The sequence below is a fragment of the Rhopalosiphum padi genome, chromosome 3 (assembly GCF_020882245.1).
Source record: "Rhopalosiphum padi isolate XX-2018 chromosome 3, ASM2088224v1, whole genome shotgun sequence".
In the NCBI taxonomy this organism is placed as follows: domain Eukaryota; kingdom Metazoa; phylum Arthropoda; class Insecta; order Hemiptera; family Aphididae; genus Rhopalosiphum; species Rhopalosiphum padi.
Window position 1 is genome coordinate 45,523,582 of NC_083599.1, and position 23,596 is coordinate 45,547,177.

Genomic DNA, 23,596 nt, shown 5'->3' on the forward strand with positions numbered 1-23,596 from the left:
TAACATTACTATTTATAATTAATGATAATAAGCTTTAGAAGTTATAATGCATTAGTTTATAGGTACGTGCAATAAGAGATATTTATTTAGGACGCAATAAATTCGATTACCATAAAATTAGATACCTTCCTACGACCTACACCTAATACACTATTTGCATGTATTCAATTTATTCAAAGAATTAAATATTAATGCCCATACCTGATCACTATAATTTTACATGACTGTGGTTGTTGTAGATAAAAAATATTTCGATGTACTTTTTAACTTTTTGTGCGGACGGGGCTAAACTACCTATGTAAATAGTTTCTGTCTTACAAACATACACAATATAGTAAATTTGGAATCACAAGAACCAAGTTAGATAGCAAATAATCTTTAACATTTGAATGAAAAAGTTCACCTTTTATAAAACTTTTAAGAACATTATCTGAGTTGATATATTTTACTAGGTATTTTACGATATTTTATAAAAGAGCTGAGAGTTACCTATGGAATATGTTCATAAATAAATTGTAAATAGACATTTTCTAAATCTAAAGTAATCTTAAATATATTTCAAAATTATCTATAACAATTAACAACATACACTAGAATAATTTCTTTTGATATCTAAAAAAAATCAATTTGACAATAAATCATGTTTTTATAATGAAAAAATTTTTGTGATCGTCTACTTATTTAAATATACCTACAATAAATAAAAATAATATTGGGTATAAGAAATATTTATCATAAATATTATGCCTGTATTATCTAATTCATTTTTGTATATTATTGTAATATAAATAATATACTGTTTATTATTGTAATAAGTGTAAGGTGTAATTAACTGTAAATTTGTAAACTTAGCAGAATAATGTTCATAATTTTTAAAGTTGAATACAATAATAAGTTTTATGGAAAAATTCTTATTCAAATGTTGTAGAAAAAAAAATATTCAATGGTGAGCATGAAGTCACTTAATTCAAAGCGATTTTACTTCTCAACATAGCACTAAACATACCATTTTATTCTAATGAATTATGAATTAAATTTTTATTTTAAATATTTTTGTCGTGTCCCTAAAATTAAAAAAAATTTAATTTCTGATATTTTCCAAGATAATTTTATGCTTTGAATGTTGTCAACGAGTTTATGATAAAAAAAAACTCTACGTGTATATACAATTTTGCCATTGGACACACATAGGAACACATAACCTAACTAAAACATTGGCGCCAAATCCCATGATAATCGCGGATCGAGTGCCTGACCAATTTCTCAAAAATACGTGACATTGATTTATAATATAACTACAACTAGGTAATCGAATTATTATGAGTTCAAAAAATATATATAAATTCATCATAGCATAGTTCGTAAAAATATTCAACGACGCCAAGCGATCATTTTTCTGTTTGGTACTCGGTAGAATACCATTGTACGAATATCTCAATAAGTAAGTAAAGTCGTATGTTCGTATAGCCCGTATAGGTAATATATTATAATATACCTGGTGTCGTTTCGTATAAGCAACATTGTAAAAGTTATTTCATTATTAGGATAAAGTGTGGTTGGTTTAATAGATTTACACTTTTTGGTTACTTATTTGTCGGGAGTATTGAAGTTAGATTAAAGTGTAAACGAGATTATATTTTCCGTATCTTTTTTAGTTTTTTACCATGTTTTAATGCCACTTCAAGGCGCATGCTTGTGTACCTATCACCTATGTAATTTATTGATTGATATCACTATTAGGGCCTGTCCGTCTTGTCTTGGCCTTCAAAACAATTAAAACTAAAAAACAAAAAAAAAATATGCTATTACCGCCAATTTGCTCTCGAACAATCACGTATACGTTTTGGAACCACTGAATTCTGGACCGTTATCGGTTACCCTGTTGCCTGTTTCCATTAATTTCTCGGCCTATCATTGATGATAAGCATAAGCAGACCATTCATTTTTTGGGATTAGTCTGCACACTGCTTGAGTACGTGATAACTGCACCGCGTCTTCGCGTTTAAATAAAAATATATTTTTTTTTTTTTAGTTTTAACGTAAATGATTGTTTTTTTTTAATCTTGACGATTTGAATACTCAAAGCCCTTGTTAATGTGAATTATTTTGAACGTTTTTAACAAAAGTACAATTATTACTTTTTCATCGCTGTTTCTCAACCATCAAATGATATTGTTTTGTGATTTGACTTTTAGCTGACTTGACTAATGGTAAGAATGTTAATAAGAATACTATAGTAATTTTCATGCGCATAACTTCGTGTAAAAATACATCATATAGCAATACACTACGGGCAATTGGCATACACTTGGTTGATACTTGGTGTTACTTGTTTCTGCACTTTGTTGTCTATTTCACGTGCTCGATGTTTTGTAGATTTTCAAGTCTACAATACTATTAACATGTTTTGTTAACTGCAATATATTTTAAATTATAGTTTTATAGTATACAACTCATTATAATGTAAGTACCTAATATAATTTATAGATATTGTCGTTTTCAGATGATAGGTAACTGTACATTTTTTACGTTGAGTTTTCACTAAACATTTACAAAATCAATAATGATATAAACTCAAGATTAACTCAAAAATAATTAATTTTTTTTTGTAATCAAGATTAAGACTTAAAAAAAAATTAAACAAATTATTTATTTATTCTAGGAAAATCAAAATAAAGTAAAACCCACAACTAGTGCTCTAATAGCTGCCAGAAAAAAGGAATTTCTGGAAACAAATAGTATGAAAGGTCTCCAATTGTATGACCATGTGCAAGATGATTTTAAAAATGTGAGTTGTTTTATTACTATTAAGCTAAAAATTAATATATTTTATATAATATTAACTATGTTCAAGTATATACCCTAGAAAAAAGGTAACCAAACAGGTTGTTTTGATATTTAATAATTTAGCTTTTAAAAGTAAAAAAGTAAATAACAGTTGTATTGTGTTCACTGATTATACAACAATTTAGTTGATAACAGATGGCACAAAATCAGTTAATTACAAATAGTAGAAGAATTTCGATGTTTTTTCAATTACACTTACTAGTTCAAAAAAAATCTTAGTGTCGATAATTTTACTTTAAAAAACAATTTTATTAAAGTAAAATAACTATTATCTCTTATAAACTGTGTAGTAATTGAAGATTTTTAATGTTAAAATTTAAAAAATGTAATTTTATTAAATATAATGATTTAAAATTTAATGTATTGAGATAAAATTTTCAAAAAAAGTTGAAAGAAATCAAGAAATTTTTATATTGAAACAATTTTTCTTAAACTGTGTCCAGTATTAATTTTATTTATACAAAAAATTCTTTTAATTTATTACTACAAACCATTGATTATAAATAAATAAGGAGTAAATAGGAGTATAATTAAAAAATAATGCTTTTATATTCATTTAAAAATTACCCATTCATTGATCTGCAACAACAATGTTAAATAGTATATCAAACTGAAAAGATAAAATCTAAACTTATTTTTATTTAATTAAGAATTCTAGTTATTATTATTTATTGTATATTATTTTTTAAAAGCTATTGAGCTGTTTAAAACATGTGTATGGATTTCTGATAACTTTTTTACAATATAAAAAGCAATTTTAAGACGATATTCATTAATATAAAATTAATTTTAAATTTTTTATTAATTTTATTATTATTTTTTATTTCATTTGATTCACTAAAAAATATTATTTTCACATATTATTATCACTTAAATTATTTTAATAATCAGTTTATAAATTCTAAGTATTTTATTAATATTTTTAAAAACATAAGATTTTCTTAGTAATTATTTAATTATTATTATCTACATAATTTTATTTAGTGTGAACTGCTAAATTTAATTTTACTTGATGTTATTTACAACAAATATAATAAGTTAAAATAAGTACCTTGATAACAAAGATATAATAATTTTTTTTTTCTACAGGCCAGAAGTTTTATTGATAAATCAATTAAAAGTACTGGAATTATCTATGATGATCAGTTTTCTAACCACTTGTGTGCTTGGGATATGAAGTATCCAGAAAATCCTCAGCGATATGAATCAATCATTAAAAGGTAAGCTCATGTTAGAATATTTTTAAAAATTGTTTTATGTGTTATATTTTAAAATTTCAACAGATGTAATGAGTTAGGATTGATTGAAAGGTGTTTAAAAATACAGTGCCGGAATGCCACCAATGATGAGTTATTAATGAAACATTCACAAAGCATAATAGACAAGTTAAAATCTACTGATAACACACAATCAGTTGATATTTTACAAGCGTTGTCTTCTAAATATGATGCAATTTACTTTCACCCAGTAAGTAAACTTAAATATTAGTATATACTAAAAAGAACAAAATTTATTATATTAACTATTGTTTATAATGTTCTATGATTATATTTCATTGAACTATAAATGTTATAAAAAACTAAACAAAGAATTTAAATTTATTTATATTTTAGTCTACGTATAAGCAGTCTTTGTTAGCTACAGGTAGTTCAATAGAACTTGTTAAAGCAATTTGCGAAAATAAAATACAAAATGGAATGGCTTTTATCAGGTGAGAAATATTATATATTTATATCTTTATAAATTGCTAGAAGTTTGATTGATTTTTTAAGACCTCCTGGACATCATGCTATGAAATCAGAATTTTGTGGCTATTGTTTTTTCAATAATGTTGCTATAGCTGCAGAATATGTTCTTCGGCACTATTCGGTTTCCAAAATTTTAATTGTTGATTGGGATGTTCATCATGGACAAGCTACACAACAAATGTTTTATGATGATCCAAGGTAAGATATACATTTATTATTTACATTTGTAAAAACTATTGATATGATTTCATTTTTGCAGAGTCTTGTATTTTTCTATTCATCGTTATGAACATGGACAGTTTTGGCCCAATTTGCGTGAAAGTGATTGGGACTTTACTGGTAATGGTGATGGCCAAGGTTTCAATATAAATGTACCACTTAATGCTACTGGTATGAAAGACGCTGATTACCTTGCTATTTTTCATCAAATTTTATTACCAGTCGCTTCAGAAGTAAGTAATATTGATATTTTTTTGTTCTAAGTCTGATTACAATATTATTTATTTTAGTTCCAACCAGACCTTATATTAATATCATCTGGTTATGATGCTGCTCTAGGATGTCCTGAGGTAAATATATTATTATACTCTACATTAAACATTTGTATGTGTACAATTTTCTGTATTTAGGGAGAAATGGAAGTTACTCCTGCATGTTATGCTCATTTAGTTCGTTCTCTTATGGGTTTTGCGTGTGGTAGAGTTGCTGTTTTACTGGAGGTATATTTTACTCTTGCTTCAAGTAATTAAAAAATATATTTACTAACTTGGATATTTTAAGGGTGGATATTGTTTGAAATCATTAGCAGAAGGAGCAGCATTAACTTTAAAATCATTACTCGGAGACCCATGTCCATTGCTTGATATGACTAGCAATCCTTGTAATAGGTAAAGTTAATAAATATTTTTTTTAGACGACTGAAAAAAATAAATATTTATTTATTATTATTATTTTAATTGTATTTAGCATTGTGCAAACAATACAGAATGTAATTTTCGCACATCAAAAATACTGGAAATGTTTTCAAGTTGACTTTTTATTAAATCAGTCATTCAGGGCAGTATCTATGTATTCATACTATGAGGAACCATTAACTGTATTTCCAACTTTTGACTGTTATCCTACTCAAGATATCTCAAAAATAGATGAAAATTCTGTTCTTCAACATTTAATTTCTGGTAAGGATATATTTGATTGTGCATTTAATATTTTCATCCAATATTTAAAATTTATATTTATAGAGACCCAATTATTAAACATAAATAATAAAGTTTGTGTTTCGTTTGATCTGATCATGGACCAAAAACATGAAAGCAGCGAAAGGTATAACTTGTTACTTATCTATTATAGCTTATCTAGTTAATATATACAAGATATTTTTTATCAAACAACACTCATTATTTCAAAAAGTATTAATGTTTTTGAAAATATTTTTTTACATAGTTTCAAGTTGTTAAAAAACAACGTTTTTATTAAAAATTTATATTTTTAAATATTTTTATCCTTATAATTATTTAAGTTTTTTACTTTTTTGAATGACAACATAGATTTTTAATTTCATATTCCAAAGCAGAATAATTTTTTGAGTATTTTGATACATAAAAATCGAATTTAGGGCGAGTAGTTTATGAGTTATACTTATTTAAAGTTTAGACAAGCGGAGTAGTGGACAAACATTTTGAGAGGGTAACCCCGTAACACTCCACTCCGCGCAACTAAACTTTAAATACGTATAACTCATAAACTACTCGCCCTAAATTCGATTTTTATGTATCAAAATACTCAAAAAATTATTCTGCTTTGGAATATGAAATTAAAAATCTATGTTGTCATTCAAAAAAGAAAAAAACTTAAAAAATTATAAGGATAAAAAATATTTAAAAATATAATTTTTTAATAAATCGTTGTTTTTTTAACAATTTGAAACTATGTAAAAAAAATACTTTCAAAAACATGAATACTTTTTGAAATAATGAGTGTTTTATGATAAAAGAATCACCCTGTATATTATCATTGATTTATAAGATTATAAAACCAATGATATTTTACATTGATTGACAATTTAAAACTGTTTAAAAACTGTTAGCAATTTTTTTTTTTTATAAAAATTATTTTTTATGTCTTACTCTCTCGTATTAAAAAGAGTAAAAATAGTAAAATGATGAACAGCTTAGTACATTAGTTATCAAATCTTAAACATACATTTGTTATAAACTAATATTATATCTTAAGCTTGTATAAATTGTATGCAAATTAAAAATTTAAATATTTAATAAGTTAGTATTAATTGTGATTAATTATTTTATTGTTTTAGTGGTCATCCAGAATGCCCAGGAAGAATAAGTGCAATTTTAAATATGTTCAATGAGTTTCAATTGACTAATAGGCTTTTAATTTTGCCAGTATGAGCATATTTATTATTATTTGTAATTATTGAGTCATTTTATTTCAAAAATTTAATTTTATTTGTTTTAGTCGAGGGAAGCTGAAGAAAGTGAATTACTTCTTGCTCATTCTAAAGAACATATAGATGAAATGTCAAATTTATACAAACTGTCGCCATCAGAATTAAGTGAAAAAGAAAAATGTTATGATTCTGTATATTTGACTACAGATACATATAAAGTCTCGACACTAGCTTCTGGGTGTTTGTTGCAAGTATTAACATAAATAAATTATTATTATTAACAAATTTGATGAATTCATAACAAAACTATTAACCGTACTTAATTATTTTACTTGCAGGTAGTTGATTCTGTATTAAATAATGAAAGTGCATCGGGCGTGGCTGTAATTCGTCCTCCTGGGCATCATGCAGAACTTGATATTGCTTGTGGTTTCTGTATCTTTAATTCTGTTGCTATTGCTGCAAGCTATGCTTTAAATAAATATGGTCTCAAAAGGTTTGTGTTAATAAACATCTTACTTATTAGACATTATTTACTTATCATTAACCTGGATAAACATTTAATTAGAATTATGATTCTGGATTGGGATATACATTTTGGCAATGGCACAATGAGAGCATTTAGTTCTGATCCAAGAGTTTTATATATATCAATACATCGTTATCAGAATGCAAAATTTTTTCCATGCTCTGAAGAAGGCTCACATAAGGTGACGGGTTCAGGGAGTGGAGAGGGATATACCATTAATATACCCTGGAATAAAGTAAGTACCTATAATTCTAATTGAAAACTCAGTTAGGTTGTGTTAATAAATTAAATTGTTATTTGTATAAACATTCTTTAATTATTTTAATGACGTTAACAAACATGTTTTTTTTTATTATTATTATTTAGAATGGTATGGGTGATACTGAATACATTTCAGTTATGCAAAATATAATTTTACCAATAGCCTATGAATTTTGTCCTGAACTTGTCTTGGTGTCAGCTGGATTTGATGCTGCAGTAGGAGATCCACTTGGAGGTTAAATCATATTTTTATTGCTTAACATTATATTATTATTATAAACCATATAATAAGTTTATTTATATAATTAACGTCATTGACACATACACACGATTGACAATATGTTCAATAAAAATCTAAAAAAATGATAAACATTTAATTCACTTCAATATGATTTTATTAATAATTTATTTTTATTAATTGTTAATCAACAATAGGTCCTATTAGCCAATAGATCTTCAATTCATTGATATAGTCTCTTCAAGTTAGAATCTTATAAGAACACCACATTCACTCTCTTTAATGATTTAATTTAAGCAATTTTAGTCAGATTTCAAATCTCAAAAACATTTATTTACTAATTCAAAGTACTGTAATTCTTAATTATTCAAAATAGCTACAATTGTTGGATCGATATGTAATTACAAGGTTATAAAAAATTTTTTTTTTAATGTTTAAAACATGGTTTTTTTTATGTTTTTCAAACTAATATGGTAACGACGAATGAAAAAACGACAGTAAATTCTGTTTTTATTATTGTTTATAAATTTATTATCTCAACTATAATTGTAGCTGGATTGATTCTTTTTTCCTCAAAATTGTTGTTACTAATAGTTTTTGGATATATGGCATCCTCTAATTTATTTAAATTAAATTGTATCTTTTTTTTAATTTAGTTAATGATTTAAATTATTGAAATAATGTTTTTAGAAAAAATTATAAATAATAATCTTAATACTTCGAATTGCAAAAGGAACTCTTTCATATTGACACAATGCCTAGTATATTTTTTTCGTATTCACTATTAATATTAATTAAATTTTGATAAATAATATTTTATTAAATTTTTACATAGTCATTTGTACCTAAAACTCAATACATAGTTAATTAAATTTTAAAATTTCACATCAATTTTTTTGCAGGTTGTAAGGTAACACCCGAATGTTATGGACATCTCACACATTTTTTATCATCCTTAGCCAATGGTAAAGTCATACTTGCCTTAGAAGGAGGTTACAATATTGATGCAGTTTCATATTGTATGACCATGTGCACAAAAGCTTTGCTTGGCGACCCTCTACCACCTTTAGACCTGGAATTTCCCATTTGTAAAAACGCTCAGAAGACAATAAAAAGAGTAGTTAATGTACAAAAAAATTATTGGTCATGTTTTAAGTTTTTCAATTACGAAAGAACAAGTAAACACTCATTCAGTGTTAATGATTAAATGTCTTCAATAGTTATTGTTATATTGTTGATCACTTAGTTTTAATACTTTAGATAATTTTTGTAATTTAAGTGTCATGGTTTTTAAGTATTTATGTATATTGTTTATGTATATTATTTACTAGTATTGTATTTTTTTTCTCACTTATGTTATTTAATTTTTGATATGCTTACTGATTTCACTATTAAATAAAACTTTAGTTTCTAATTATTATTATCATACATTTATAAGCATTTACTTGAATACCGTGACATAAAAAACTATTCACAATAGTATACAATGTAAAAAAACAAACATTTTGAGAAAAAATCTATCAATTTGAATTTGTCTTACAAACATGAAAAACATACTGAAATAAATATTTGATCATTTATTAAAGATGTAACCAAAATTTCTAAATTGCAATCTTTTGAAAATTCATCTTTGTAATTCAATGGATATTAATATTTATTTAGTATCCTTAAAATAAATATCCTGTATCCATAAATATTCATATAATTGATGATTATTACTGATAAATCTTACTATCAATTATGGTCTATTTTGATCTGTCAAAAGTTAAAAAAAAAGTTTTGTAATTATTTTTTAAATTAAAATATTTTATCATTATTATTGGCAATTTTCGAGTGTAGAGTTGTATGAAATTTTATTTTTATATTTTTTGTATTATTTTAATAATGCTTTAAATTATAATAGTTTCCGGAAAATAATAAAATGATTTTTAACATATTTGATAGTTATTACTTATTACATATTTCAACATAATTCAATATTTTATAAAATATGTTGAAATGATAAATAATTTATGGACTGTTTTCCAAATTTAATAAAAGTGTATAATGATATTGTGTTGAGTAGAAAATTCCAATAATAATACGTTTTTAAACAATAATAATAGTGAACATACTGTTTTTTTGTTGAACTAATATCAATCTTATCGTTTCTGATAGGTAATAAACTTAAACTTGTTTATAATTTTGCAATTTAAATAAAATTATTAATTGTTTTTCATTAAATACCTAATTAAACTGTTAAATTAATTTTATAACAAATAAATTAATAATTATTAAATAAACAATTTAATTATGAAGATTTTTGTTTACTATTACCTATTTTTTATACATATATTGCATATTTCCATAATTTCCACTGCATATAATTCTTTTAATGCCCAAAAATCTATGCTAATTATCTATAATATACAAGTTTTAAACATATTTCAAAATAATAAAATTAATAGTACACAATACAATATTTAGTATAAATTGACTCAGTTGTAATTTTTTATAAGCTATAGAAACTACTTAACTATGTAAATAAGTAGGTAATTATTTTTATTAATTTTTTTTTTTTATTAAAATTATTAATATTATATAACACGTCAAAAATAATTATTACATGAATTTATAATTTAATTTTCATATTTTATAATTAGTTCTCTGTAAAATATGGTTATGTGGCACAATATTAGGTAAAATTAAGACTAATTTTGTCCAAAATGTTTTTCTTACATTGTTTAAATTGTACATATGTTCTTATAGCTATTGTGGTATTTTTAAATACAAATGTAAATTATCTGATTGTAATTTTTATTTATAATTTTATCATAACTTAATTCAATAATACTGCATTGTTGTTAGACATTTTAGTGTTATAAATATACTTATTTTTATTATTGAAACATGAATATGATTTCTGAACATCAAATCACAATAATTATAGTATAAAATTAATATATAAAAATAGTGGGTACTTTGGGGTATATTACTAATATAGTAGATCATATTTAGGTACCTTTGGAAAATTTTGTGTTTGTGGTAAATAATTGTATGTATGTGACTTAGGGTTAAACATAAAATAAAGACTAATTTCTACCAATAAATGACAAACAACAAAGCTTGTTCAACTATATTTCACATTTATTTGTGTCTTAGATTTTAAATGTTTGGACAACTGCAGTTTACTATGTATTAAGATAAAAAAAGTTAATCAAACCTTTGGTTTTCCATTAAAGTATTAAAAGTATGAAAGTATAAAGTACCTATGGAATCCTAGAAATTTATGTAAATTATGTGTAAAATTATCTTGTATCGTAATAATAAACCATAGTAATATTATCTAACAAATATCAATGATAGATGTATGCAAACATACTAATGCATTTTGTTTTATACTGGTTAGGGCTAATGACAGTCTTTATTATTTCCTTATTGTATCCATATGGACGTTCTTTCAATTTATTGCTAGGGTTGTTGGTTACCAATAAGGATACTAATAAATAAGATGCTTATTAACTATACATTTGTTACCATATGATGTTAATAATTATAAATAGGTATCTACTATTTTAACACATAATTATTTTACAGTAATTTTTTTTTTAATGTAAAAATCCTGGAAACCCCTTGAAAAAAGTGTATTTCCTAAATTTTTATGATATGTGTATAGAGAATTGAGAATGGATCACATAACTATGATGATTAGCGTTCAATAAACATATTATGTAATAATTATGTATATAAGCATTTAAATATTTCAAGATAGATAACTACGAGTAAAACAAAACATTATAAATAATTTAAACATTACAAAAAAGAAATATACCTATTTGTACATAGGTAATACTATGTATCAGTGGTCGTATTATACTATTATAATATTTGGATCATTCTGCATAATATAATATGTAGATAGGCACATATTATAATGCATTCATGAATTCGTATATTGCGCCTATGTACCGTTCACATTTTCACAATGATGTTAAGTCCCCACTCGTCGATACGTGCATCAACGCAAGAATAAAAACTACGTGATGTATAAGTGTAGAAAAACCTTTATTTAACGTTAACTTAGAATACAAAAATACAATATATATTATATAAGCTGGTGACCAGCCTATGAATGTCTCAAATATTCTGTCTGCCGAGCTCTTGAATCGGCCTCCCCTATAATGGGAATAAGCGACATATATCAAGGTTTTCAGGAGAGCAAATAAACGTCGCTTGGACCTGTGTTTTAGAATTCACAATTCACATATAATAATAATAATATTATTATATTATTACTCATTATAAAATGATCATACTAATGTGCCAGCAATACATTATGATACATCTAAATCTCCTTTAAAATTATAACAAATTAACAAAAATGCCACTTAACCCCTTTTGTCGTACAACTAGGGCCCTATAGATCTCTACATTGCCTTAGTGCAACCATCGATATAATATGATCGGAATGATCGGATCATAAAGATTAGTGGTCGCGGTGATGGCGACTCTACTGACACAAGGAGTGTAAGTCAATTTAAAACATAGAGGCCAATGAGACTCTGTGGCAAACGTCACTTAATAGCTATTATCAATATTCCTTAATTTAAACAACCCAATGCCCCTATGCCCTATGGACTATTATTATGGTGATGAAACATTGCTATTTTTATAACTTTGGAAAATTGGAACTGTGTACACTACACAGATATTTTTAAGGATGACTAATTGAACGAGTAGGATGTATCTTATTATTATCATATTATTACTAAACAATATTCTGTTTATACAAACAAAAAAACGAATTTGAATTGAAATCAATTGATTTTATATTATTCTGTAGACACAGTTTGTATATATAATACAACTAGGTACCTACACTCGTATAATGTATAAATAAATATTGAACGAAAAATATAGGTACCTAAATCCAGTAAAATATAATCACAGTATATTATTATTATAAAGACGATAACATCAAGAAATGTAAAACATGAATTTCACATTTAAATTCTATGACAAATCAATCGTCTATTTTAAATGAAAAAATAGTCTTTTATGCTATGCAGATTGCAGATTATACTGATTCCACTGGTCACTTGAATAAAAAATGCATTTTTCATTCTACATGACTTGAAGTAAATCTGTGTCAAAACAGAGCTAAATAACGGTACGATGCATACAATAAATAATAATACTATGATATTATATTTTTAGTAAAAAACTAATTTAGCATTTGGAAATTTAAAGTTTAAACGTAAAAATTAATATTGACACACTATACATAAGTAGTGATTAAAACCAGTCTTGAAAAATATAACTAATACTAAATATTTAGCATATACTATAAATATTATATATATATATTATGTTATTCATAATGGAACATAATAATATATATATTACATATTATTATATTATTATATTATATATCACGAATTAAGATATATTTCGATATATCGATATGATTCGTGATATATATATACATATTGTGTGGAACAAATCTTTATCAATAATTGGAGTAGTTTTTAATTTTTATCACGGCGAAATGGTTATTTTTTTAATGTTACGCGATATTTAAGCGACCAGTCGCTGATTGAGATGCTCGACGAGCACATGCGTAAACCGAACAGCTGTCGCATATTTATCACGAACCCAAACAAAGTTAAATTGCGTATTATGTTTATGTAATGTCTATGATATGTGTATGTTTTATATCATGCTAAACTGTTACTTATATCAATATCACGGTTGAGCAGTCGAGCGTCTCGAGCTTGTGTATAGTTCATTAATAGTTGTTCATTAATTATTATATTATTACGTTAATAACTAATAACACAGGCCACAACAATCAAATATCACACACGACTGGACACAAGACTAGGAAAAGAGATTTAAATTTTTGGATCCGCTAGTTACCAGACTTATATGTATGTAATATTGTTTTTGTTAAGTTATTGTTGTGTATTTCATGCATTTGGATTTGTGTTGAGTGTTATAAATGCGGACCAATGACCATGGCTCAGATATATATATGTGTGTGTGTGTGTGTATAAATACATTTCGAAATGATTCTTAATAAAATAGTGTCGATAGCTAATGATGGATGGTGAGGGGGGGTACCTGTTACTTGTTTTGCTACTTTTTCAAAATGTTTGGACAGTTTTTAGTATCTAGTAAAAACTCTTGTTTTATACCTCAAACATTGAACCATTTGACTAAAAGGTTGATTTGTAGGTGAATAAATTACAGCTATTTCATTTCAAAAGAATTTAACGTTGTATATATACCTTGAATCTTCTTCAAAAGCCCACCGGTATGTTTTCTCTACAGTGTCCGGACACTGCGTCTAGCACAGTGTTCAAATTGGAAGGGGACGCAGACGGACGGAGTCCGCTTTCATTTTTTTTATAGATTTCAGCGTCCCCCTTCATTTAATTAAACGAGGAAAAATACTAGCTTTATAGTACCTTACTATATATGCAAGGGGTATGGGGGACAAAGTCCACAACGGGTTACTTTACAATTTATCTGCTAGGAACGGTGTTCTCTGAACTAAAACCAGCATCTGTCCTCAATTTTTTTTCCAATTCGAGCACTGGTCTAGCATCAACTACCTGTCCAGATATGGTCAGTGTTATGAGTGTTATGACATTGTACTGTTCTACTTTTTGACTCTGCAGGGAAAATATATCTTAAGGATAGGGATCTACAATGTATAGTTCATTGCAGAGTAACATGACGTCTGATATCTAGTTTAAAATGTTTGGACACTCATCTCTCTCTTACAATCAATAATACTGTTATATAATGTAAACGCTCAGTAGTCATTGATCATTAAATCTCAATTACGTTTTGATTCTAAGCATTTCTAAAAATCGTCTTTCTGCTGCTATATTTTAAATTGAAATAACAACAATTCTTATATTTTTTTCTATTAAATTAAAATAAATGCTGGTTTTAAATTTTGGTACTTTCCTGTTATACGAGACTACGGCTATTTTCGCGACTACCTCCCAAGACTACCTCCGTTATAAAAGACTACCGCGGTTGTTTTGTGAAACACCACAATCCTGTTATCTAAGACTACCAAAATTTGCACACTTTCATATTATCATAGACTACCTTAGTTTTATTTAAAATTTATATTTGTACAGTGCACCTCCATATTTAATTCTTTGATATTTTTTTAATCAGTAGGTATTATTGGGATGGCTATATTCAAATTATATATATAAAAAAAGGATTTAAATACCCAGTAATCATTTGTAATGTATTACACAACACATGCTACATATATGGCGTACGGTCACTAAAAACAATAAAATAATAATTATAAATTAAATAACAATTGTGAATTGCTACGCTAGAGCCTAGAACGCAGTGCGTGGATATCGTACAGCTAATTGTGGTAGTCGCGATAAAAGAGGTAGTCTTAGGTGGTAGTCGCGAAAACCATTTTAGCAGTCTTAAATAACAGGATTGTGATGTTGTCAAAAATCATGGTAGTCTCGTATAACAGGAAAGTACCTAAATTTCTCAATTCTTCATGAACAAAAATAATATCTACCTAATAATATTTTGTTCAATATTATTTTTACTACCAATTTCAACTATGTTATTATTTATTCTATTTTGGTTATGGTAGATTCTTTCTCCATGTACATTTTTTAAGTACCACATTTTTGTTACCTATATGCAAAATGTGAGTAAAAATTGGGTAGGCTGGGTCTAATTGTAAATGCTGTCATTGAATTATTACAATCATTAAACATCATTGTAAAAATATTAGTGTATTAAAACATGTTTGTCACCAAAATAATAATATAGATATTTTATATATTCTAATAATTTATTAAAATACTTACTATTTACACATCTTACATTTATTAAATGTTTAATAATCTGCATATCATAATTATCATGATGTTTCTCAATTTTAAATTAATTATAAATCTGGTCCCTTGTTGTGATAATGATTTTTATAGTTTAGAAATATTTCATATTATTTTTTTTCTTATTATATGCATATATATATGTAAAACAAAATAAATATTCTATGAATAGAATTTATATTCCTATTTATAAGATTTTTTCTGTTTATTTATTTTGTAGTTAACTAACATACAATTTTGTTTTATCATTCTAATAATATAAATATAATATTTGTATGCATGATATAGGTACGTAACTTGCGGACTACATCCAGCCCATTTATAATTTTTTTCAGTTAATTGCAATTTGCAATTTCTTTTTTAAAATTTTTTATAATGAAAAAACTTGCTTTTTGGATTATAGGATTTTTATTTTTTAAAATAGGTTTTTAGATTCTGAGCAGAGCTATGAATAACATGTACTGATTTTACAATGATCTGGTTTTATTATTAATTGATCTATGTACACAATAAGTAATTAATAAAATTCTTTAATTTTCACTTTAAGGGTGGTTTTGGATCTAGTTTGTACTTTAGAGGGGTCAACATTAAAAACTCTCAGTACTTTTTTTTATAATTAAGAAAAAAAAAATTGAGGAGAAACAGGAATTTTTTGCAAAACCAATATTATTAAAATAATTTTTTTGTAACCATGGTTACAATATTTAGACAGCCTTTGCTTAGAATCGTTTTTCATTGTATCATTGAATTCAAATTTAATAAAATCCATTTTAGTGATTCACTCAATAACTAGTTCCAATCAATATCTAATGTACAGCCGAGTTGTATCCACTTGGGACTTACCCACATTTTTGGTGAGTTTGAGTTGCCCATTCCTAGTATAGGTATTTTGATGATTTTTTGAGGATAAGACTTATTAATACTAATTAAGTGAAATCTTTGTTATTCTAATATCTTTAATATTCTCTACAATGTTTAAAAAACCATGTTTTAAAAAAATTATCAGCTTTTAGATAATAAAACAATTTTAAAATAACCTTTTAATTATGATAGTAAAAAGAATAAAATAAAATAATAAAAGTTTTTTTTAGAATGCAAGTCACAATAGTCACATAGATGTATGTGACTGAATATGACATTCTTGTTCATACTATTAACCCGATTAGGTATGCAATTTATACAATTTGTCAGATCGATACACTAATTTTTACTTATATGTTTATATGCCAAATTTTTAAAATTAATAAATATATAAATGCTAAATTGTATAAGCTAATTTATTATGAGCCACTAAAAATTGTTTTCACATTTAAATTTATTTAATTGATAGTCAGGTAACATTAAAATAATTATTTGTGCTAAATTTCCCATTAAGGTTGCCGTTAAATTAACCCAAATGTTAGTTAACTGTCAGTTAAGTCAAATTTATCAAGATATTGTAATAATTTCCTCTAATGTGATAAAATAATTTATTTTAACTAAATAATATTAATTTGACTAAAGCGTCTGAAGGTTATAAATTGAATGTATTTAGATAATAATGAATAAATTAACTTTATCAAGTATGATAACAGTTCATATTTGACTATTTAAGTTAGTCAAAAAGAGATACCAATATATTATACAACCTTATATACCTATTATGTTTTTTTTTTTTTATATTCTCGTTTTATACAATTCCTAAGAAATGGCAGTATTCCTACAACCATTGAAACAAATAAAGAATTAAACCTTTTGCAATTTAAAATTTCTTTATAAGCATTTTAAGTTTTAATAATGATATAAATACTTATATATTACAGTAAATAAACTAAACTTATGAAGAATCTTATATCAAATTGTCAAACCTTATAGTCATAAAATTACTATTTTTATGAAAAACTACAAACTAATTTTTTAATTGTTTATTTTACATTTAAATTTTACTTATAAAAAAAAATATTCACTGTATTTTAAACAATAAATATACATACATATTTATGATGTAAGAACTCTCAAGGAACCTTGTGTTAACTTATTGATTTTTATTCACAAACAAAAATTTCATCATACATAAATATTGATAAGCTAAAAATTTCAAATATTTATAAATAAAGCAAAAACAGTTATTATATTTTTAAAATTGTTCATATCTAATGCTAACATGATATATGAATATTTTGAATTTTGATATTTTTTATTTATATCTGTTTTGTGGTCCTCAATAAAAAAAAACTATCTTTTCTAAATTTTTCGAACTTGCTGTATAATGTACATTATATATATTATTAATATAATAATATTATTATAGGTACTCTGCACTTCTGCAGTATACACTAATTGTTATAACGAAAACGGCGTAATATTATTGTTTTACCTACAGTTTTTACTTCGGTCGTATAATTATGATTATTGTTATTATCATCGCCGTCTGTGAAATATATTGCAATCATGCAGTGCCCCGTTGTTCATCGGGTCATGACAAGTATAAGTACCTATGCGTTACGCGTATATAATATTATATATATATACATATGTATATTGTACATACTATATAGGTACCTATTTAGTATTTATCGTTCGCATCGATTGTCCTGATGTATTATTGGTAGGTACTAGGTATATACATTGTTATTATGTATTGTTTAAATATTAAAACGAGGTATAATACCTGCGGCAGCCTATGCGTATAAAATATGTACAATTTTATATTTGTATTTATCTATTATCTATGCATTAGTATGTTACGCCGCGTAATGCTTATTGAGACGCGACTCAAAAATCAGTTCAGTGGGTGCCAAATAATTATAATCTGAACAGGTATAATTGTTAATAAGCTCTCCCTTGAAATCGTTTCTTCGAAAACTACTATTTATTATAATTTGTAATGCATACTTAGGTACTATAATTAAACGGAATATAAGAATTGGTATCAAAATGTTCTGCTGGGCTTATAAAAAATCTCTGTTGATAATAAATTCACCACATGGCATGGTCGAAAATGTTAGCAAGTGGTATCTACTAACTAATGGATTTGTTGAAATGTATAGGTAGTAACCTGTTTGTAATGTACCTACAACCGTCAAACATAATTTAATGTCAAAATATTATAATACATAATGCAATATTTAATTATTCAATACCTATTATCTAATATATTTTTTACGTTTAAAATTTAACTTGTTGCAAATATTAATATTTAATATTATATAAGCAACTGTTTACTAAAATATATTTTTTCAACGTCTTACTTTAAGTTGTAACAAAATGCAACCTAATGTAACAATGTTCATTTTACTATTTTGAGTATCTATCTACAACCTATCGTTGATGTCTATATCAAATAATTTATAAGTACTTTTATCTTAGGTACTGTATTTTAACTATTTTAAGTACTTACTTAAATGTTACTATTGGTATTGAATACTTAAATTGTTATTTTCGGGTGGTTTATTTTATTTTATTTTTTGGTATTGATTTCGTTAATGTAAATCGTGTTCATTAGAATTATTATTAGATACTTAAGTTTTATTTTGGATTTCTATACTACAACTACTGGATGGACATTTCAAACAATTAAAGTAATAAATTATTACCTAAAGTCAAACTACACGACTATTCCAATATTACAATTATAACGTTCAACTTACGCATACCAGTATGGCAGTATATACTATACTGTATTGTACCTATAGTATATTAGGTATTTAGGTATAATAATTATTTAAGAATATCAGTATTTTAACCCATTGGCCATTCCCGTAGTACTCATATTATTATTATCAACAAATAACAAATATCAGTTACGGTTGAATGCAGTTTTCTAGCATACTGCCGTATAATATTATATTATTACGTAATCGTTTTATATAGTGAATATATATTATATAATTTAAAAACAAAATTTTACACCTCCTGCGGGCTCATCAGGCCGGGTTTGAAATCGAATTATACACGATGCGTACTCATAGCTGGAGAACACGAGAGGCGGAGACTTCGCCCGTCACTCGATCGCCACGTGCATGCATATACATTATACACACGTATATAATAAATATATACCTATAATATGTGCATTCGGATCTTGCAGTATCATCTATCTACTATATACAGTATACACTATTGCTCCGCGGTTATAACTTAAAACACGCGCGTACATATAGCAGGCAAGCGCGTATATACTATGTAATATGTATGTATGTATATAGCATGGTATGTTTGTGCGCCAACTATTGTTTAATTCAAAATGATATTATAGAACGGTCACTGCGCGGCGGGGCACACGGATGTCGGGTAGGGGACCGTAGTGCGGCGAGGGGATGCGTAACCGGCGTGCTGCGAGTAGATGCCTATATGCGTCTATAGGTATACTATTTTATAATAGCGGTGTACCTACGGCGCGGGCAATAGACGAATATTCCAGCGGTGAGGCGGTAGGTAGATAGGTAGGAAGACACGGAGGAAAAAAAAACCATGAAATGTTTTCAAATAATAATGATAGTAATATATTATGCTTAGGCCTATGTAACGCACTACGGACGCGGCGAACATTGAATGCATTATTATTTTCATCATTATCGCTTGTGCGACTGTTTCGTGTAGACGTGCGTGGTACATGGGGATATTGTAGTGTAGTTACCTACCAACTAGTATAATATACGGCAGGCAGTAGAGTTGCAATAGTACATTTCATACGGGTATCCATACTATTTCATTCATAATACATTATAGTTTTCCGGGGTGTATTAGATTTTACCGTATTTTTTAATAATAGCTAGCGTTAATAAAATATTCTACACATCTGTATATTATATTCGTGCGGTTGCGGCGACAACACCATGTCCAACTCTAATCAGATAGAGGAAAATTTTGAAACACTCAAGGATGTGAGTCGCGTGTATTATTTTAATTGTTATTATGTATTTTTATATAAAGGGTTACTCGCAAATATAACTGAATATAATATTACATATATAATCGTATACTTTATCAATTGCACGACGATATAATATTATATACCTACCTACCTAATAAACTGACGCTTAAACTAATATATTATTATTTTTTTATAGCTGTTCACCACCATGAGCCAAGCCATAGAGCAACTCGAACAACAACAGTCCAAATTGGAAAAGGACAATAAAAGGCTCAACGAAACAAACGATAAGTTGCTAGAAATTACCAAGAAACAGAGATTGATGGTAGGCACTTCGGATGAATCAAGAGGTAAGACGCCATGAGTCTTAAACGAGTTAACAAAAAACATTGTTGAATTTCGAAGAGTTGCAACATGTATTCTACTAACTACTATTATAATATAATATACGTATATTGGGCTGGTAGGGGGAATTCTCCGCTTTCATAAATATACCTTCGCATAAAACATAATTACTATAATATTATATTGTTGGCTATATTCTTACACGGAATAAAATTACCATTTTGAATAAAAAAAAATCTTAGTGATATGTTTTATTTTATATAGTTGGTAATTGGTATAATATTTTTCATGTTTATAGTATCAATAAATATTTATAAAATAATGATTTCAGTATACTGTAGTCTTGTCAAATATCTATTTTATAATTATTTTTTATTAGGATTATTTAAAAAAATAATAATAATAAAACTACGAAAGAAATAGAAATATTTTATAATATATAACAAATAAAAAACTTTCTGATAATTTCGCAAAACTCAATAATTATAATTTTAGAAAATTTATTTTCATAAGAATATTATATATATTTACCATTTTATAATTGTACCTAATTGATCATAGCCCATAGGTATCATTGTCTAATATAACAAGTCTAGTTACTATAGTATATAGCTAATGCTTTGAACTTCAGGGTTCAGTATAGATATTTTAGTTTATTTTTTTTTTGTTTAACATTAACGAAAATATCATATTATATCTTAACATCTACAAAAAATTATTTTATTGCTAAATTTTAATATATTAGAAAAATTAACTGTTTTTTTTTTACTAGTGTGAATTATATTTTAATTCAACATATAATATAAAGGAAATTCATTTATTACTAATTTAAATTTTTAATTTTATACATAACTATTTGATAATTTTATAATTTATTATGCAAGGCTTATGATTGATAATTAATTTTTTCACAAATAAAATTAACTCAATACATAAAATTGAATTAGCGAATGTAAAAAAATAATTTATACAAAATTTAAATATTGATAATTTAATCTAATTATTATTCACTTTTTTCTTAAATAAATGGATAACTAAAAGACTTCATTAAATTGTAGGTTTATCTTCAGAAGATATAACTAACAAATACCGAGTATCACTTTATAAGAAGCTTGCCGATCTTGAAAATCATCTATTGCAAAATCAAACAGCATTCACTGATGACTTTAATTTTGATGAAGTAAGTTTAGTATGCACATTATATAATATATTTTTATAATCTTTATATTAATTCATTGTCCATTCCCATTTTAGAAGGATGCTAAGCAAATGCTTAAATTGAAAGTTCAAATTCACTCATTATTAGAGGAAAACCAATCATTGAAAGATCAGCTTTCAGATTTCCAGAATTTGCATGATCGGGTATCTATATTATATTTATTTATTTATTTACTAAAAATTAAAACTCAAATTTACTATTGTATGACAATTTGATATGAATGAAATACCAAAAATGTGTAGTGTATTTTTTGAGACATTTTTTTTATTAAGAATACGTAATACCTATTATTATGTGCTCTCTATTTTATTAAATTTTATGTTAAGGATAATCTATTTTTACTCTGTTATTTTTAGCACTACAATTAACTTTGATCTATTATATAATTTAAATATTATTTGGACAAAATTGTATTAATTTTGAAGGATGTTATGAGTATTTAAAGTTTTATAAAACTATATCATTTCTTAAAATTGATATACATTACTACAATTATTGTAACTAATATAAATTTAATTTTTAACTCAAATTTTATACAACTAATTAATATGTTTAAATAGATAATGTCTGAAATCCGATCAAAGAAGAATGCTAATAGCATCAGTCAACAGCAAGAAAATAATGCGATAAACGCTTCTTCTACTGCCACTGGATCACTTGACAAAAACGATGTGCAACCACTTCAGGTGAACGTTATTGATAGTGATGTAGACAAATTAAAGGATAAGTAAAAAAAAAGTGTTCAAAGTATGATAAGATGATTTTAAAGCTATAAGAGTAGCTTAATATTCAGTTATAAATTTATTTTCTTTTTAGTCATTAGAAAACTTATAAAAAATAAAATGTATTCATTATATTAATTTATAAAAATTTACCTACATTATATTCACTAGAACTAAATTTTTTTTTTTATGAGTTTCTTTACTTAATTAAAGTAGTCGATTTGGACTGTTAGTACCTAAGTAAAATAAGTTGTACTTTTTTTTAAGTTTTTTTTTTATTGCTTTATGTTTGAATATATTAAATGTATTTTCAATAACCTTTTGTATCAAACATTGAATTTATTAATGATTTATATTTAAAAAAATAAATAAAATATAACACAAATCATCAATATTATTTATCATGTATAGGAAGAAATCCCTGCAAAAAGCAAATTACTCTGTTTCACAAAACCTACCATGAAACAAATAATACTAAGTTCATAGTTAAATTTAATAAGTTAAACTAATTTATGTACATTACAATATTAGATCATGGAAAAAAGGTTCAG

General features: G+C 25.6%; 2 protein-coding genes across 4 annotated transcripts; both read left to right on the forward strand.

The window, feature by feature from the left end:
- Window positions 1-1,312: 1,312 nt before the first annotated feature.
- On the forward strand, window positions 1,313-10,918 carry LOC132926834 (histone deacetylase 6). 2 transcript variants are annotated; one of them, XM_060991241.1, is made up of 18 exons: window positions 1,313-1,441; window positions 2,663-2,788; window positions 3,937-4,067; window positions 4,131-4,314; window positions 4,461-4,558; window positions 4,620-4,793; window positions 4,855-5,047; window positions 5,105-5,164; window positions 5,225-5,314; window positions 5,376-5,482; window positions 5,562-5,773; window positions 5,837-5,918; window positions 6,910-6,997; window positions 7,071-7,253; window positions 7,341-7,498; window positions 7,571-7,766; window positions 7,898-8,027; window positions 8,933-10,918. In XM_060991241.1, the coding sequence occupies exons 2-18, from the start codon at window positions 2,741-2,743 to the stop codon at window positions 9,235-9,237; spliced, it is 2,439 nt and encodes an 812-aa protein (XP_060847224.1). In that variant the 5' UTR covers window positions 1,313-1,441; window positions 2,663-2,740; the 3' UTR covers window positions 9,238-10,918. The 2 variants fall into 2 exon arrangements, with proteins under 2 accessions (XP_060847224.1, XP_060847223.1); XM_060991240.1 differs by lacking the exon at window positions 1,313-1,441 and adding an exon at window positions 1,777-2,210.
- A 2,776-nt stretch (window positions 10,919-13,694) lies between these two features.
- LOC132927071 (uncharacterized) lies at window positions 13,695-23,430 on the forward strand. 2 transcript variants are annotated; one of them, XM_060991519.1, is made up of 5 exons: window positions 13,695-13,939; window positions 20,956-21,109; window positions 22,163-22,284; window positions 22,359-22,466; window positions 22,884-23,430. In XM_060991519.1, the coding sequence occupies exons 2-5, from the start codon at window positions 20,968-20,970 to the stop codon at window positions 23,052-23,054; spliced, it is 543 nt and encodes a 180-aa protein (XP_060847502.1). In that variant the 5' UTR covers window positions 13,695-13,939; window positions 20,956-20,967; the 3' UTR covers window positions 23,055-23,430. The 2 variants fall into 2 exon arrangements, with proteins under 2 accessions (XP_060847502.1, XP_060847501.1); XM_060991518.1 differs by lacking the exon at window positions 13,695-13,939 and adding an exon at window positions 20,262-20,769.
- The last annotated feature ends 166 nt before the right edge of the window (window positions 23,431-23,596 follow it).

Bases quoted from the DNA above. Each gene is read 5' to 3' on its own strand.
- LOC132927071 (XM_060991518.1), top strand. From the start codon at position 20,722: ATGTCCAACTCTAATCAGATAGAGGAAAATTTTGAAACACTCAAGGAT. The intron at 21,110-22,162 runs GTAAGACGCCAT...ATTAAATTGTAG, and splicing joins CACTTCGGATGAATCAAGAG to GTTTATCTTCAGAAGATATA. The intron at 22,467-22,883 runs GTATCTATATTA...ATGTTTAAATAG, and splicing joins TCCAGAATTTGCATGATCGG to ATAATGTCTGAAATCCGATC.
- LOC132926834 (XM_060991240.1), top strand. The intron at 2,789-3,936 runs GTGAGTTGTTTT...TTTTTTCTACAG, and splicing joins TGCAAGATGATTTTAAAAAT to GCCAGAAGTTTTATTGATAA. The intron at 7,499-7,570 runs GTTTGTGTTAAT...ACATTTAATTAG, and splicing joins AATAAATATGGTCTCAAAAG to AATTATGATTCTGGATTGGG.